This window comes from Mycteria americana, chromosome 7 (genome assembly GCF_035582795.1).
Source record: "Mycteria americana isolate JAX WOST 10 ecotype Jacksonville Zoo and Gardens chromosome 7, USCA_MyAme_1.0, whole genome shotgun sequence".
NCBI lineage: Eukaryota > Metazoa > Chordata > Aves > Ciconiiformes > Ciconiidae > Mycteria > Mycteria americana.
This window is the reverse complement of record NC_134371.1, coordinates 44,120,810-44,136,428: the sequence shown is the minus strand read 5'-3', so window position 1 is coordinate 44,136,428 and position 15,619 is coordinate 44,120,810. Positions and strand designations below refer to the sequence as shown.

Sequence of the window (15,619 nt, the reverse complement as noted above, 5' to 3'; positions counted from 1 at the left end):
GTGATATAAAGGGTTGATTGTGCCGATATAATCCGTTAGACGTAAACCGTTGACCAAGTCTGGGACTAGGACTGGATCCAGCCGCACCTAGGCTCCTCTCTGAGAAGGAGTTTAGAAAGCAAGGGGATCCTTTTCCGAACCTCATGACTCCCCGGGAGGGTCTCCCTGACAGTTTTGTCTGACCTTGTCCTCTATGCAGTAAATAATCAAGTGTACCTTGCCATCGAATCTTGTTAAATCACTGTCACATGGAACTTTGTTAACGCCCTATTCTATATCAATAAAGTATATTTTTACTTCTCTCTTATGAGTGAAGTGCACTCTCACTCTATCCGCAACAATGGTTCGATGAAGGTCAAGGAAGATTTTTTTTTTCCCAGCCATCGGTCAAAATATCTGCCTTTATCCTTTCAGTTATAATGTGTAGTGCAGTTATCTAGGGCATCATTACAGGATCTAGAAAGCAAAGGTACTTTTTTTCTGGAAAAACAAGGTGTTATCAATTCCAGCAAGGTCTGAGCCTTACTAGATCAGAGAGAATAATTTGTAGGCATGGAAACTGGTCACAGCCACCAGAACGCAAAGGTAATTTACCTTCCAGTTTTATAAACAGCCTATGAAGAATCCAGTTTTATTTGCTGAAAAAAACCCCCTTCATTTTCTGTAAACATTAATGCATCTAACAACATTTAGTGCACTAAAACACATTGTGCCTTTTCAGCTTTTCTTGTAAACGCATCTGAAAATGTGCTCTCACTTGTGATTTGGAGCTATCAGCACACCTGGTACGGAAACATCCTGGAAACAGACTCCCACCTCTGGTCTTCCTACACTCACAATGAGATGTCAAAGCCAAATGATATTAAATGTGGATCTGGCACGAGAGTCTAGCAAACGGTCCCACTGCTTTTAAAGGGAGTTCTGGAGAGACAGCAGAGACAGCCTTGAGGTGTGAGAACTAAAAGTAAGAATCTTAAAGTAAGAACTGCAGTCTTCTCTTTTCTGGTCTTAGATGTGTATGAAAGTGTTTCTACCTCAAAACTAAAGGAGAAAGAGAGAAGAAATATTTGGGATTCCAGTTCCGATCAGAAGATAACTAAGGAAACGCTGCTTTGCTCAATGGGAATGAGATGCAACTAAATCAATCTAAAAGTACCATGTCAGCAACCAAGCACGAGCAACAATAGCATCTGCAGCACTGTATGGCATCCATCTGTACACGTCAACAAACCTATTTCAGGGATACTGGAAATATACTTGTGTATTTCAAACATACTTGAAATATGCTGATAAACACGTAATTTACCTGCTCTGGTCCTGGGTAAAATAACCAAGTCTAGATGATGGCAGAGCAAAGAGCTCCTTGCTGGCATCAGTGAGCCTGTCAGAAGGCCAGCAAAATAACAATCAAGAAAACATCGAATCCTCCATCAAATTATCAGATGGAAATATTACTTCTAAAAATGAAAAAGCCTTTCCTCATTTATCCTGATCATGAAAAATTTACAGCAACTCTTCGGGTATAAATTCGAGATGCCTTGAGTGATGCTGATTTTCTTGAAAACAGATGTGCTTCCACCATCTGGGAAAGGGGGGCTGCCACCTCCTTTTGATAATGGAAGTAAATATCACTATCTTCTCCTTGAAAGAATATGCACTGGTTTCAACAGTGGAATATGGACATCTGTATTTCTATGAAACTAAGGAAAACAATCTTGTCAGGCAAAATGCTGGCCCATGGAGAGACCTACTAGTTAGGTTGTTGAGGATGTGTACTCTATAAAATAAGATGCAAACATATTGTGGTTTAGCCCCAGTCGGCAATTAAGTACCACACAGCTACTCGCTCACACACACACACACACACCCCCGCCCCCGGTGGGATGGGGGAGAGAATCAGAAGAACAAAAGTAAGAAAACTTGTGGGTTGAGATAAGAACAGTTTAATAATTGGAACAACAACAACAACAAATTGTAACGCGAAGGAAAACAGCAAGAGAGTGAGAGAGGAACAAAACCCAGGGGGGAGGAGGGAACAGTGATGCAACCGCTCACCACCTGCCGACCGGTGCCCAGCCTGTCCCCGAGCAGCGATCGCTGCCCCCCGGCCAACTCCCCCCAGTTTCTATGCTGGGCATGACGCCATATGGTATGGAATAGCCCTTTGGGCAGCTGGGGTCAGCTGTCCTGGCTGTGCCCCCTCCCAGCTTCTTGTGCACCTGGCAGAGCAGGGGAAGCTGCAAAGTCCTTGACCAGTGTAAACACCACTTAGCAGCAACCAAAGCATCAGCGTGTTATCACTATTATTCTCATACTAAATCCAAACCACAGCACCATACCAGCTACTAGGAAGAAAATTAACTCTGTCCCACCTGAAACCAGGACAAAACAGGAATACAAATATAATAGAACTAGATAGATACATTTTTAACATAAAGTGCCTTTCTATTGCAGCCTCCAAACCTCAGCAAACCACCAAGCAAAAAGGTATATAATTTTCTAAGAAGAGCAGCTCTGTACCCTGGTGGCTATTTTTACTGAGCATGTACGCCAAGAGAGAAAGAGCTTCACCAGCTGCTTGTTGCTTCACAAGACAAATAATAAAGATGTTAAAACAAAAAAAATCATTACTGACAATGAATAAATGTTATTAAATCCATACTGTCTTTTTTAATCAAGCCATTAATATTTCTTTCCATTATTGAAACTCCTGCTACGTGCATTTATTAAAAAATATAATCAAAGTCAGTATATTTTGCCTGTTTTCCTGAGAAGGAAGGAATTCCATTATGCACACTGAGGTAAAAATATTGAGAGACAGGAATTGCTTGGATTATGATTTGGTAGTCTAATTCTTAATTCTATTACCACAGAAGAAGAGATAACTAGCCTTTTTTTTTTTTTTTTAGCTCTGCTGATTTGACATGCATCCTCAGTAGACAGAGAGAGGAACAACACTAAGCTAGAACAAATTTCAAAGAATACAAATGTTTTTGCATACTGTGGGGCCCAAGGGTGCTTTCCCTATGAGCGTTACATCCCCAGCACTGCATCGCCAAGGGCAGTGCCACAGCAAAATGGCTGCAGTAGCTCTCAGTGAGTGTGGCCAAGTCTCTGAGATCCTTAACCCCCCCCGCCCCCCTCTTCCTCTGGATATACGCATAACGCTGAAGATTCGTCTGTGAGCAGAGGACAGGATGGGGTGGATTACAGGAATGAGGACAACATCTTGTTGATGAACATTGAGGCACAGAATGCATCAAGTACTTCAGCTTCACGTGGGGCTGCTGTCACTAAATCACCTACCCCATTCAGTGACAGGACACATTTTTCTTTTTATTGTTTTAGTGCTAGTGTAGTCATAGAATATTTTCTTGTGACCCTTGATGTCCCTTGCAGGTGTGAGCTTTAGCTAGGTGAGCTTCAGCTTTCCTAACACTATCCACACATGCCAAGGCAATGCCATGGTCCTTGTAGCCTGTTTTTGCCTCAGTCTCCTGTACACTGATTTCTTTTCTGCTTTGGAGATCTACATGAGATCACTGATTAGTCAAGCCAGAGTCCTGATAAATGCATTTTTCCTCCTGAGCACCAGAATCAAATACTCTTGTGCTTAGAAGATTCTGTCCTTCAAGACCTGTAAGCTTTTCTGGACTCCTCTACGACTCCCAAGCAATCCCACCTAACAGTTTCCTAAATAAGCCAAAATCTGCTCTCCTAAGGTGAATGGTTTGTACTCTGCTACTTGCTTTTCTCTCTCCCCTCGGAATCATGAATGCCATTACTACATGGTCACCACAACGAGGGTTGCCATTGACTTCCATAACCCCAGAGAGTTCTTCCTTGTTAATGAACAGCAGATGGAGCTGTGCGCTGCACAGATTTCCCCACCCAGGACCTGGACCAAGAAGTCATCCCCGCCTCCATCCAGAAATTCCAATTAACTTGCATCCCAACGTCTTGCCCTGCCAGCAAATGTCAGGGAGGCTCAGGTCCCCCATAAGAACTGGGTCTGTGATCTAGAGACTTCCTGGAGCCGTTTAAAGGAGACTCCACTCACTTGCTCATCCTGATCAGGCGGTCAGGACACTCACCTCTGCCATGACCCCGGGCTAGTTTCCAGGCAAGCGCAGGGAGAAGAAGCTAGGAGCAGACAAGGCCAAACACACTCTACTTGCTGATGATCAAATTACCTGTGGGCTTTAATTCTCTATGCCACCAAAGCCAGCCTATTTCAGGACACAATTGTTAATGAGAATAACAGTGAGATCAATATAGAACAGATAAAATGTAAGCACAACCATTCCGATGGATAAAATGTAAACACATTTACAAAATGTAAATACATTTACAAAAAGTGGACACCATGTAAACACAGTCATCCAATCATAAAAAGAAAGAAAATAACAAATTCCCAGACAGAACATTGGCTAAGCTGCAAACAAAGCACAGCGAAACGGGAAATGCCAGGAAAAATTGAGCTCAGATCACTGGGTTGGTTGAGGGATCTTTCATTTCCACAGCTGGGCTCCTTCATGCCATTTCCATTTATCCAAAGAACCCTGCAGCGTAAAGAGAAAAAAGAGGAAAAGGTGTGAAGACCAAGCCTGACACATCGCAGTGGTTCCTCGGAGCAGTGGACAGGCAATTGCAGAAAAGCTGCCTCCCACAGCCCTGCCATGTCCTCGGCACCGAGCACGTACGTTCACATGTAGGATAATTAACCACTCCATCCAGGCACTCTGCTCTAACTTTCCCAGAGTGTGAAACTGGTCGGTACCACCATTTGCATTCAAAGGAAATATAATCCCCAGAGCGATAGATGGAAGTGCTCGACCGGCTTGATGACGGTAGTTGAATATTGTTCCTTTCCATAGCGCTCTGACGCACTGTACAGTTCCCTGGAAGAAGTATTTTCATTACTTGCCTGTAGACCTCACACTGGACAACCGATGCTCTGAAACTCTTACTACCAGGTGAAAGCCCCCGAGAGCCCTTTCCCCAGCCGTCTTCCAGCTCAGGTACACCGGTCAATGGCTTCCTGGGGGCACTGCTCCTCACCACCTGCAGCCTAAGGATGCTCCCACATCCTGGTGCCCTGCTACTACCTCCCCAGGCACTTCCCCAGCAAAACTAAAGGCTTTCCCCTCAGCTTCAGCCCTAAACATGCAACAACACAGCGGCTAAGCTGTGGCAGGAGTGGAGATGACTTACTTCCTGGCTTGCACCGTGGATATTCTATCGTCCCCTCCATACACTGTGCTCTGAATGGGGAAGAGGCTGGGTCCTCCAAATACCCTCTTTTACACTGAAATTCAATAACGTCACCCGATCTGACATACAGCTTTCTTTCTGGGACCCATTTCAGCTCAACATTGTTTCTGCCCATGTCTTCTTCAGATGCTGCACAGGCCACTTGAAAAGGAAAGAGAAGAGTGTCATCACTTCATATGGACGCACCACAGGTAACTTTTGTTTTCCCCCTAGAGCCTACAGAAAGTCTTTGCATCACAAAACACTTCCAGCTATTTGCTCTGACCCTCTGTTACTTGTGTCAGGAAAATCTGCATAAGCTAACTTCAAGAAGAAACTCCTTGTGGACAAAAGAAGGTCTCGTTGTTGTTCTGCCCTGCCGGCATCACAGCCCCAGCACAAGTGCTGCTGCACAAGTGATGCCCTCAGGATCTGAGAAAAAGACAACAGGAGCAATCACACAGCACATGCTTCAACCTACCGAGGCAAACTGGGGGGCTTGTCCACTGCCCATCAGTACAGGTGATGTACTGAGATCCTTCCAGGACATAGAGACTTGGGCATTTGTATTCCAGAGTTGTACCTTGTGGATATTCTTGCATGGGGAAGGAAAGAAGGTCTCCATTTTCAATAACTGGAGGCGGGCCACATTTCCCACCTTTCCCTGGAAGAAAATTCCCAATCAGAGAGAAAGCCACGAGAGTTTAATTGCAACGGAGGCCTGGCCACAAATACTACCGGGCAGAACACTGGCACTGTGAGAGACCCGGAGGAAAGCAGAGAGAAAACCAAATACCTGGCAGGTGAAAAAGAGCAAGAGTTTCTCGTTTCTCCAGTGCTGGGACTCACAACTACCAGTTCACCCCGTCTGGCCATGCCTGAAGTGCTTGCAGCTGTCTGCAGGACTTCCTCTCATCCTGCGTGACGGTGCAGCGTTTGGCACCGCTCTTTCTGCAGAAGAGCCTGACACCCACCTCCTCCCTGTACTGCCTGAGCAGTGAGAAAAGCGGATCCGACTGCAGACGGTAACGACTGTCACTGACCTGCACCACTGCAATCACTAATGGGATAGCCCTTGGGCTCTGTGGGCCACTTACGGCCACTGGGGAGTTCACGCCTGCCAATCCTGGAGCACTGCTGCCTCACGGATTTTTACACCTATTCAAGCACCACACTGCTGCCAAGTCTGGCCTTCCAACAGACCTTGCACTGGGAAACCTTCAGAGAAGACCCAGATCCCTTGGTACCAGCAGTGACACTCTTTGCACTTGACATCGTGTTCAGGAGCCACAATATGCAGCCTGGTCCGAATTCATCTGCTGTTTCTGCAGCCCTTTCAGCTCCCACCTGCGTGGTGTTTGAGCCAAATGCTGCTGCATTGGTTCACGTGCTCAAACTTTCTGTATGTCTAATGAAAACCAATGAGATTACTCAGTGCGCTCATGAAATCCTAGGAGGCACCAACGCAGTACCTAGGTATTGGCTCACACATCAGATTCTACCCTCAGTTGATTTAACAGTTGCTTTGACTCCATGGCATTCAATATAGCAATGCATCCTCTGCATTATCTGGATGGAACCAGCAGGGAAGCTGTGGGCTCTGTTCTCCAACACAGACGGCAAAATTTCTCACTCTCTTCTCAGCAGGCAGGCATAGACAGTAGATTCTAAGAAGTCCAAGGGGTGCATCTCAAAACTAGACCTGGCCAGCAACTGCTCTCAGCCTCAGGGTGGTTTTCCACCCTGAGGCTCTCAGCCTCAACAGCTCTCAGGGTGGTTTTCCAGATGGGGCCCTCTCGAGCGAAGCCACCTGGGTCACTCAGCTGGTAAACTCATCTCAATACATCGCTGGGAAGATGGCTTCTTCCCGAGTGTGCCAGATTCGTTGCGTTTGTGCACAGTAATGAGACCGAAATCCGGAGAAGTAAATGCCACTGAGTCAGCTTCATGACAGTCTCACTGACAAGCAACTGTATGAAGAGAGAGGGAAATTAGCTTTGCACTTTGGCAGCTCTGTCCAGGTGCCATTCTGACACGCTACGGTGGAGGCCCCCGTCATCTCAAAACCTTGCCAGCACTGATAGCGAGCACTTTCCCCAGGCAAATACCTTGACTTTTTAACACCTTGAACTTTACCACCAGCAACTTCTGGAGGAGGTCCACACGTCTCATCTGAAAAGAGACACTGCTGCAGTCACGTTTGCAGTCGTTGAGGTGTTGCCCGATACAACCCACCGTTAAAGGAATCAATCTTGCTACAATTTCTGTCCAGATTTTCTGCCTCAGGTGGGTCACGGCTCCAAGAGCTCACCATGGAGAAAGCAAGGAGGTGTGAGAGCGGCAGCAGAACACTCTTCCTGGGACTCTCGGGAGACAGCAGGGTCAATGAGAGCTTCTAGAAAAAGCCAGTGTTTCTGTAGCTACACCTTACGGCACGAGAAGCCACACCAGCCTTCCTGCGTGCCCACGTCCCTCCCCGGGGAGCGCTGGCATTCCTGGAGATCACAGGGGTAGCAGCCAAGGCGGCACTCTGCTGAACCGCAGAGCTCTGGAGGACTGGCAGCGCTGGAGGAGCTTGTCAGCCTGCACTGCTCAGGGAGGGGTAAGTGCAGTCAGCTCCATGGAGGTGTGTGAAAGCCAAGTAGCACTTGCTCACCCTGCAGCCACAGATTTGGGCAGGGGACAGAGCACAGCTCCTCACAGCTGGCACCTCATTTGTCCTGTGCTCATCTATCTCCTATTCATTTCTGAAAACACTTTATTCTAGCTCTTAATGAACTTCTGCTTACAAGATATCACCTGCATCAGTAATATTTTAACAATTGGATTACAGATTCCTCAGCATGTCTTAGAATAGATGGCCTGAGTTATACCATATCATTTATACTCCTATTACTGGAAGGTGCCACAAAAGGACAAGGAGAAAAATCGGGAAAGAATAAGAATGAAAAAATCCAAATATTTATTCCTGGTGAGCAAATTTACAAACATAATTTACACCCATAATTTGAAAATTGCTTTCATATTCATGCTGCACTCTGGCACCAGGCAGATACATCTCCCGTTGAGTTGTATGTTGTACATACAACTGAGTTGTACCAATTGAGTTGTACCAATCTAGATGACAAGAATCTGAGTACATAGGACATCATCTCTGCCCCAGTGACAATGATAGGGAGCTCTGAAGCCTTTTTGCTACTCACTGATGCACTTTGGAAGTGGAGTCCACCCATTCTCTTGACACTGTATCATTCCTCTTTCTTGTCCTTCTGGAGTTACAAAGCCAGTATGACAACTATAGGGGACCTTCTCCTGTAAAGGAAATGTTTTCCCTCTCCTGAGCAAATAACCATTGTCAAAGTTGATATTCTGGCATGTTTCTGAAAGAGATAGACAGAATTTCTTCCAAGTAAAACTCTGCTAAACTACATGCTTATCATACACAGAAGAAGGAGGACAAATGAAAATCAGTAGGATTTAGAACATTTTTAAGAGCACATGAATTTTTGCTTCTGCCTTGAGCTCTCTTCCTGGAGGACAAAAGGAAAGTGAAAAGTCAAAGTTCACAGTTACCAACTCGTGCAGCACAAACAGGGATGGACAGGGGTTTGATTTGCAGCAATCCTGTAAGCTTCCAAAATTATTTGTCCACATCTGGTCTTCACTAGAAATGAAATTCATGTTGGGTGTGCACTGCACTGTGCATGCATGAAGAGGACCTTCTGTCCATATTGCAAGGGGGGCATGCCAGAGATCACCACGGTGTGCAGGTACCACCTCGGTTCTACCAAAGAGAAATTGTTCAGTGTGCAATACCACAGGACTAAAGCAAATTTGTACCAAAGGACCCCTTCTTGCACACTGAAACACTAGTGCAGACAGAGCCAATGTTGTAACTGATTTCACACCACTTGGAATACATTGTTTAAGCCAGTCTAAACAGATGGAAATCAGTTTTATGTTGGTTGTATCTCGGTTGGATGTTATGCTCTTGTATTCTGGAAGACAACTTCTGTAGTATGCTAAGTTCTTTACTAATAAATTATCCTGTGAAGGAGTTTCTTCATTTTAAGAAAGTAACACTACAACAAATAGCAACATTTGCTCATTAGAGATCAAGTAAATGAAGATACAAAAAAAAAAAAAAAGACTTTGAGGAACACTAGAGGATGTATTTGAATGTAGGGAGCAGAGTTCATGATACTTTCATGCAACAGCTTCAGAAGTTTAAATTTCACATCAAATGTGTTGGTGTTTATACCAGTAATGCCCACGGTTGCCTAGCAGTAGGAACAATAAAATTTTCTTTTGCTTGCTCATTGCTATGTCAAAATCTCAGTGGGTGGTGGTCCAAAACATTCTATGGACGGTGCCTCTGCCAGGGTGGAATTGTTTCCTAAAACAATATTTTTACAGTCTAAGAAAAGTTAGGTTGAATTATTTCTTTTGTCCGTATGAAATCATTATCTAAAGTATTTAAAGTTCCTGTGAGACATTCTAGCAATTTCAAGGCTGGTGCAAGTCAGGAGCAAAAGCTGGAAATAGAGTTAGGAGAGGTACCCTTCCTATTCCTCCCCCCTTCCAGTATGATGCTAATTGGAAAGGAAGCAAGAGAAACAGGGATCAGGTGGCACAGCGAGAGGCTGAAAGGAGACAAGAAATTACAGATAGGCTGTGCAAGGGGAATTTATCATACTATTATATTATAATTATAATATATTATAATTATACTATTTATCATATTACTGCACAGCTACGCTATAACAAGATTTCACTCCTGAAGACAAAAGGACTATGATTCCCATCCCAGAGCTTACATTCTAGATCTGAATGAGCCACGGGTGGACGTTTTACAGGGTTACATTCTGCACGGTTGTATAGCGACTGACCTCAGCAGCATACAGGGACATGAGAGCTGCATGAGCCAGCTGAGAGAATCACAGCATTGTGTTTCAGCTGTAGAGCACCTAGACTTAGAGTTACGAAGCAGTGGTGACGGACTAACGTAGGTGATGTGATGACGGATTGACTGGTTTTAGGTAGAAACCTCAACAAAATACAAGCACACTCACTTTTACGGATACATCTTGGAGGAGGTGTCCAGTCATCCTTTGTGCACATGACTTCCCCACCTTCATGTTCAGTATGATAGCCACTGTCGCAAACATATTTAACTCTTTCACCTTCCATGTAAACATCCTTCGGGCTACGTGGGACATAACCATTTTTCAGCTGTCCAGCATGACATTTTTCTAAAGAAGGAAGGTAAGCACATTTAACCACAGTAATTTGTACAGAAGAACTGAGGTAAATTAATTCTTAGGAAGACAGTTACTCAAAAAGGGCCTCCTAGCACCTTTCTGTATCCTTCTATCCCAAAAAGACATTCGTGTTCAAACCTGAATGAAAGCTTGTTTTGTTTCACTGCCCTAAGATTAATGAATCACATGAACAGGAGTGCAAGTAACTACATGAAGTGCTTGCTAAGAAGTGGTCTACTAAACAATATCACTTACCTAGCGTTCATAAGCAGGGTTGGCTAACTTCAGTGCATCTAGTGTCCTGTACACCAGCTCTGGTTTGGTCTGCTGCGTCTCTAAAACGTTGATGTCTGCCCTGAGTGATTTTCAGCATTTGCCTCCAGATTTTATCATCTCAGTGCAAAGGTATCAGCCTCCCAGACCAGCTCTGGAGACTTTAGCAACAGTTAAGCACACTGGCTCTACGGCATCCTGTGCCCCCAAGAGCCCAGACAGAAGGGAGATGGCTGAAGGAATGCCATAGCTGTGTTACTTGAGTAACTGGTCCTTTCCTCCGGGCAGGACTCCACTCATTTCCTGTACTGAGCACCACCCCACTGAGGGCAACAGGGAAAGATCACCCTTTTGTAATCCACTTGCAAACCCTACCACTAGGTAGGAACTTTACTGTGACTGAAGATGTGTGTTAGGAGAGGAGGCCTCAGCTCGCTGCTTTAAATCTGTTTTCTATAGTTCAATCATTAAGTCAGTGTGTCTAAATCTCTTGCTGATGCTATGCTCGCTTTCAGCTTATTGCAAGAGTGTGCCACCTTCTCAGCCCCAAACGTTCTCCAAAGGGACCAGGCAATGGATCTCAGAGAGGAACCTCTAGACAAAGTGCCCAAGCCATGGAAGGAAGAATGTATTTACATAGAGTAGAAACTCTTTGTTTGTATGCGCAGCTGTGTGTGCAGGTAAAAGTAGATGCATGCACATGACCCAGAAGCCAGAGTTGAGAAACATTTCCTGTTTCTTAATCTCATGGATAGTGTCAGGAGTAAAGAATCTCCAAAATCCAAAGGCATCGTTTCAGCCTTACTCACTTCAGAGTGTCACTCACCAGCAGACAGTTTGAGTTCTGCAGATAGAATGGCAGTCTGGGTGCAGTTCAGGGGTCAACTAAAGCAGTTCTACTTTAACAAACTGTTCTTTGTTCTGTCTTGTGCTCCATCGGCACAATTCATGCTGCACAGACCTTTGCTAGTTATAACAGAATTGAGCTTATAGTGGAAATGTACTTACTGAGGCATTTTGGCTCTGGAGACCAGCCCCTTTCAGAACAGACCATTCGAACCCAGGGTTTGCCACTCGGGGTTGAATAACCATTATTGCAGTGGTAATCAACGTATTGCCCAAGCCTCACTGGAAAGTAACGGGTTTTGTGGTTCTCCAGTGTGTCAGGTAACTTGCCATTTTCTATAGCTGGGTAGTCACACGGTTCCTCTTGAAATAGAAGTTAACAGCAACAATATCAACACATGCATGACAAAAAGCTCAGGACACAATTAGTTCAGCTTCAGCTTCATCATCTGAGTGTTTTCTGAAACTGGCAGAATCACCTTGGCAGATCCTAAGGAGTGCAGGAACAATTGCACTCTGCTTCTGGTGTCTTTGTCACTACCTGTACCTATGTTGGTTCCCTCCATTTCCATTGCAACCAACAGAAATCTAGTCAATAGTCTCAGTGGACTCCAAAGGCTGCTTCATGAGGCCAAATGTAAGTATTTATTCTGCGGTGAGGTGACGCTCTTTTGTAGAGCGTCTTGACTAAATTTACTATACACACCCTGATGGGAGCCCAGACAGCTAGCTCAGATATAGACACTGAACTGTGGACTCTTAAAATTGAGATGACTCCTGTCACCATTTTCATTTGTAACTTTTCAGATTCCGCACCAATAGCTCTTCTCATGTTCATTTTAAAACTACAGTGTTTTTCTTTTGTTCTCTCAGTTCCTCAAAAGAACGGACCCTTTTCAGGGACAGGTCAAAGACAGAAGGAGGAGATTCCTAGAAGCTTTCAATCACGTTTACCCAGGGTGTCCTACTTGGCCGTGGCAGGTAGGTTCTTCCTGAAGTTTCTCCTGACCTCAGTACCGGGGAAAATTTTGCAGCGGTGCATCTTGAGTGCACTCAACAGGCATGCGCAGGCCAACCAGGGGATCAGGCCCAGCCAGCACGGTTCATGAAAGGCAGGTCCTGCCTGACCCTTTTCAGGTTTTATTGGTTTATTAGCCACTTATCAGCAGAAATGGAGACTCATGGCCAATGCAAAAGAAGAGACACCACGGGGCATCAGAATTTTGCCGCTTAAAAATACAGACATGGTTGGCATGTTGTGCATATCAGTCACCAGCTGGCACCTCATTTGTCCTGTGCTCATCTATCTCCGTTTCTGAAAACACTTTATTCTAGCTCTTAATGAACTTCTGCTTACAAGATATCACCTGCATCAGTAATATTTTAACAATTGGATTACAGATTCCTCAGCATGTCTTAGAATAGATGGCCTGAGTTATAGATGGCCCGATGCTCTGAAACTCTTACTACCAGGTGAAAGCCCCCGAGAGCCCTTTCCCCAGCCGTCTTCCAGCTCAGGTACACCGGTCAATGGCTTCCTGGGGGCACTGCTCCTCACCACCTGCAGCCTAAGGATGCTCCCACATCCTGGTGCCCTGCTACTACCTCCCCAGGCACTTCCCCAGCAAAACTAAAGGCTTTCCCCTCAGCTTCAGCCCTAAACATGCAACAACCCAGCGGCTAAGCTGTGGCAGGAGTGGAGATGACTTACTTCCTGGCTTGCACCGTGGATATTCTATCGTCCCTTCTGTACACTGTGCTCTGAATGGGGAAGAGGCTGGGTCCTCCAAATACCCTCTTTTACACTGAAATTCAATAACGTCACCCGATCTGACATACAGCTTTCTTCCTGTGACCCATTTCAGCTCAACATTGTTTCTGCCCATGTCTTCTTCAGATGCTGCACAGGCCACTTGAAAAGGAAAGAGAAGAGTGTCATCACTTCATACAGACGCACCACAGGTAACTTTTGTTTTCCCCCTAGAGCCTACAGAAAGTCTTTGCATCACAAAACACTTCCAGCTATTTGCTCTGACCCTCTGTTACTTGTGTCAGGAAAATCTGCATAAGCTAACTTCAAGAAGAAACTCCTTGTGGACAAAAGAAGGTCTCGTTGTTGTTCTGCCCTGCCGGCATCGCAGCCCCAGCACAAGTGCTGCTGCACAAGTGATGCCCTCAGGATCTGAGAAAAAGACAACAGGAGCAATCACACAGCACATGCTTCAACCTACCGAGGCAAACTGGGGGGCTTGTCCACTGCCCATCAGTACAGGTGATGTACTGAGATCCTTCCAGGACATAGAGACTTGGGCATTTGTATTCCAGAGTTGTACCTTGTGGATATTCTTGCATGGGGAAGGAAAGAAGGTCTCCATTTTCAATAACTGGAGGCGGGCCACATTTCCCACCTTTCCCTGGAAGAAAATTCCCAATCAGAGAGAAAGCCACGAGAGTTTAATTGCAACGGAGGCCTGGCCACAAATACTACCGGGCAGAACACTGGCACTGTGAGAGACCCGGAGGAAAGCAGAGAGAAAACCAAATACCTGGCAGGTGAAAAAGAGCAAGAGTTTCTCGTTTCTCCAGTGCTGGGACTCACAACTACCAGTTCACCCCGTCTGGCCATGCCTGAAGTGCTTGCAGCTGTCTGCAGGACTTCCTCTCATCCTGCGTGACGGTGCAGCGTTTGGCACCGCTCTTTCTGCAGAAGAGCCTGACACCCACCTCCTCCCTGTACTGCCTGAGCAGTGAGAAAAGCGGATCCGACTGCAGACGGTAACGACTGTCACTGACCTGCACCACTGCAATCACTAATGGGATAGCCCTTGGGCTCTGTGGGCCACTTACGGCCACTGGGGAGTTCACGCCTGCCAATCCTGGAGCACTGCTGCCTCACGGATTTTTACACCTATTCAAGCACCACACTGCTGCCAAGTCTGGCCTTCCAACAGACCTTGCACTGGGAAACCTTCAGAGAAGACCCAGATCCCTTGGTACCAGCAGTGACACTCTTTGCACTTGACATCGTGTTCAGGAGCCACAATATGCAGCCTGGTCCGAATTCATCTGCTGTTTCTGCAGCCCTTTCAGCTCCCACCTGCGTGGTGTTTGAGCCAAATGCTGCTGCATTGGTTCACGTGCTCAAACTTTCTGTATGTCTAATGAAAACCAATGAGATTACTCAGTGCGCTCATGAAATCCTAGGAGGCACCAACGCAGTACCTAGGTATTGGCTCACACATCAGATTCTACCCTCAGTTGATTTAACAGTTGCTTTGACTCCATGGCATTCAATATAGCAATGCATCCTCTGCATTATCTGGATGGAACCAGCAGGGAAGCTGTGGGCTCTGTTCTCCAACACAGACGGCAAAATTTCTCACTCTCTTCTCAGCAGGCAGGCATAGACAGTAGATTCTAAGAAGTCCAAGGGGTGCATCTCAAAACTAGACCTGGCCAGCAACTGCTCTCAGCCTCAGGGTGGTTTTCCACCCTGAGGCTCTCAGCCTCAACAGCTCTCAGGGTGGTTTTCCAGATGGGGCCCTCTCGAGCGAAGCCACCTGGGTCACTCAGCTGGTAAACTCATCTCAATACATCGCTGGGAAGATGGCTTCTTCCCGAGTGTGCCAGATACGTTGCGTTTGTGCACAGTAATGAGACCGAAATCCGGAGAAGTAAATGCCACTGAGGCAGCTTCATGACAGTCTCACTGACAAGCAACTGTATGAAGAGAGAGGGAAATTACCTTTGCACTTTGGCAGCTCTGTCCAGGTGCCATTCTGACACGCTACGGTGGAGGCCCCCGTCATCTCAAAACCTTGCCAGCACTGATAGCGAGCACTTTCCCCAGGCAAATACCTTGACTTTTTAACACCTTGAACTTTACCACCAGCAATTTCTGGAGGAGGTCCACACGTCTCATCTGAAAAGAGACACTGCTGCAGTCACGTTTGCAGTCGTTGAGGTGTTGCCCGATACAACCCACC

The 15,619-nt window shown here is 45.9% G+C and overlaps 1 protein-coding gene and 1 long non-coding RNA gene across 2 annotated transcripts; both read right to left on the bottom strand.

Annotated features, from left to right (window-relative positions):
* Window positions 1–3,587: 3,587 nt before the first annotated feature.
* LOC142413107 (complement factor H-related protein 1-like) lies at window positions 3,588–15,542 on the bottom strand. Its single transcript, XM_075509153.1, has 8 exons — window positions 15,379–15,542; window positions 13,844–14,047; window positions 13,345–13,545; window positions 7,251–7,425; window positions 5,735–5,919; window positions 5,215–5,415; window positions 4,704–4,901; window positions 3,588–4,562 (listed from the first exon to the last, which is right to left on the bottom strand). Exons 1-8 carry the CDS (start codon window positions 15,440–15,442, stop codon window positions 4,549–4,551), a joined length of 1,242 nt encoding a protein of 413 aa, XP_075365268.1. The 5' UTR covers window positions 15,443–15,542; the 3' UTR covers window positions 3,588–4,548.
* Window positions 8,463–11,974, bottom strand: LOC142412621 (uncharacterized). The gene is made up of 3 exons (XR_012776537.1): window positions 11,796–11,974; window positions 10,326–10,505; window positions 8,463–8,633 (listed from the first exon to the last, which is right to left on the bottom strand). It is a non-coding gene; the product is annotated as an uncharacterized LOC142412621 (long non-coding RNA).
* Window positions 15,543–15,619: the final 77 nt, after the last annotated feature.

What these genes read in the sequence shown, in the direction of transcription:
- LOC142413107 (XM_075509153.1), bottom strand. Translation starts at nt 15,442, where the DNA reads ATGACGGGGGCCTCCACCGTAGCGTGTCAGAATGGCACCTGGACAGAG. An exon ending in TAGGTTGAAGCATGTGCTGT is followed by an intron (nt 13,546 to 13,843) that starts GTGATTGCTCCT and finishes TTCCTTTTCAAG; the next exon opens with TGGCCTGTGCAGCATCTGAA. An exon ending in ACAGAGCTGCCAAAGTGCAA is followed by an intron (nt 5,920 to 7,250) that starts AGCTAATTTCCC and finishes GAATTTTCTTCC; the next exon opens with AGGGAAAGGTGGGAAATGTG.